The 1883-nt window shown below is 30.1% G+C and overlaps 1 protein-coding gene across 1 annotated transcript in view; it reads right to left on the bottom strand.

Annotated features, from left to right (window-relative positions):
- The window catches only part of LOC116853468, a gene marked incomplete at its 5' end in the record, with an annotated part of 6794 nt that extends 5582 nt beyond the window's left edge, over positions 1 to 1212 (bottom strand). Inside the window, one exon of the mRNA XM_032834577.1 lies at positions 806 to 1212. Coding sequence (XP_032690468.1) covers positions 806 to 1212 — 407 coding nt within the window. The remainder of the gene's footprint in view (positions 1 to 805) is intronic.
- Positions 1213 to 1883: the final 671 nt, after the last annotated feature.

Below are 1883 nucleotides of genomic sequence, written 5' to 3'. Positions count from 1 at the left end.
AAGAAGGAGCTAAAGGCCATTCCTGAAATCGATTATTACAACTGTTTCGAAGATTGGAAAATCCGTTGGAATAAGTGTATTATATCAGGGGGGGATTACTTTGAAGGGGACGAAATTGATTTGCAAGAATAAATAAAGAATTTTCGAAATAAATGCAATGTCACCTTACTTTTTGGACACAGTAGTATATACTATACAGTAACTCATAGCACGGAACAGAACCAAACTCAAGTATTCATATCACGGAACAAAACCAAAATGCGTTTACCATGCAGTAAACGTGCTGCACAAGGTTCTCATTCCTACCGCTAACTACTATGACTCCACCGTCAACACGGACTTCTTCGTTCACTCCCCAGGAGTCTTAAAGAAAATGCAAGAAAATGCAGTACTAAAAAGTTAATTAAAAAATTCTGAAAAAATTCTCAGAGTTCTATGAGAACAAAATCAATTCATATTTGTTGTTAATTTTTGGTAAAGTTGATAGAATTCGAGTAAAAAATTATTGAGACCAATAATTTTGTAGATATTTTTATAAATATGTCAGAAAATGGAATTCATATACAATTTTTTTCAAACAAAAGTTATTTGTTTCTTTACGTAGAATAAAATTCCGTAATAAAAAATATGTTACTTAAATATTCATAGTTAGCGACAATTATTTAAGGTAGAGATTTAAAAAAATGAAGATAATAAAGAAAAAATGAAAGCTCCCTTTCCTTGTTTTACTGATTGATTAAATACGATTTTCTTTATGGTAATCTTATTAATAATACAGAGGATATATTTTGTTTCTCTTACTTACCCTATAATTTCCTGATGTTTCTTGACACATGATACTACATCAGATTCATCAGTAGCTCCTTGTATCTCAAGAGCCAACATTTCTATTCTTGCTGTCGGATAGAATAGAAGAACGGCGATCATGATATCCACACCAAGACAGAGTACGGTATGAGCAATGACAAACATTTCCATCACGTAAATAATATACTTTCGTAATAGCGTTTGCGTCGAAAATGGATACCATACTTCTACAGGAAATTCGAGTGGCAGAAATAAAGGAGCAATAATGACGGTAATTCCAGCCATTACAAAGGATATTACAACAATAGATACGAAGGTTATGTAACGGTCTACATATTTTTGCAGAATGATTTTTTCCCAATCTTTTGAGACTTTCACAAATTCTTCAATGCGCATTAACAAACTCTGAAAACCATTTTAAACAATCTTTAATTATCGAAAGCATTCGGAACTAAATTTTGTATGTATGAGGTTCAAATGAATTCTTGACTTTTCACAAAGAAGGCAATCAAATTTCAAAATTAATTATTTTTAATTTTTTTACAACTTTGCATGCTTAATTGTTTAACTTCAAACCAATTTTTCAAATAGTTTATTTCCAATAGCACCCCTAGTAAAAAAATTTATAGAGAACGATAGAATGAAATTCTACCCTTCTATCGTTTTCTATCGTTTTGAATATAGATTTTGGCTCGTAAATTCACAAATGTGAATAGTATTTTATCGTATACAATAGAATACAATAGATTTTTATAGTAATTAGATAGAATTTTTATCGTCAGTTTCCTATAGAATACAAAATTGTGTATAATCAGATAAAATACGATAAAATACGATAGGATTTTAATTAAACTTGCGAGCCATAACGATACAGCTTAAAGATGATTCAAATTGATAGCGCAATCAATTTGAATCATCTTCTTTAAGCTGCATCGTTATCGCTCGCAAGTTCAGATATAAATCCTATCGTATTTTATCTGGTTATACACAATTTTGTATTCTATGCGGAACTAACGATAAAAATTATATCACTATTTATTGTATTCTATTGTATACGATAGAATACTATTCACATT

This window comes from Odontomachus brunneus, unplaced genomic scaffold, assembly GCF_010583005.1.
Source record: "Odontomachus brunneus isolate Ranch 3 - 2012 unplaced genomic scaffold, Obru_v1 Obru_scaffold_328, whole genome shotgun sequence".
NCBI classification, from domain to species: Eukaryota; Metazoa; Arthropoda; class Insecta; order Hymenoptera; family Formicidae; genus Odontomachus; species Odontomachus brunneus.
Note: the sequence above shows the minus strand (reverse complement) of the source record. Positions and strands in the feature narration are given on the sequence as shown.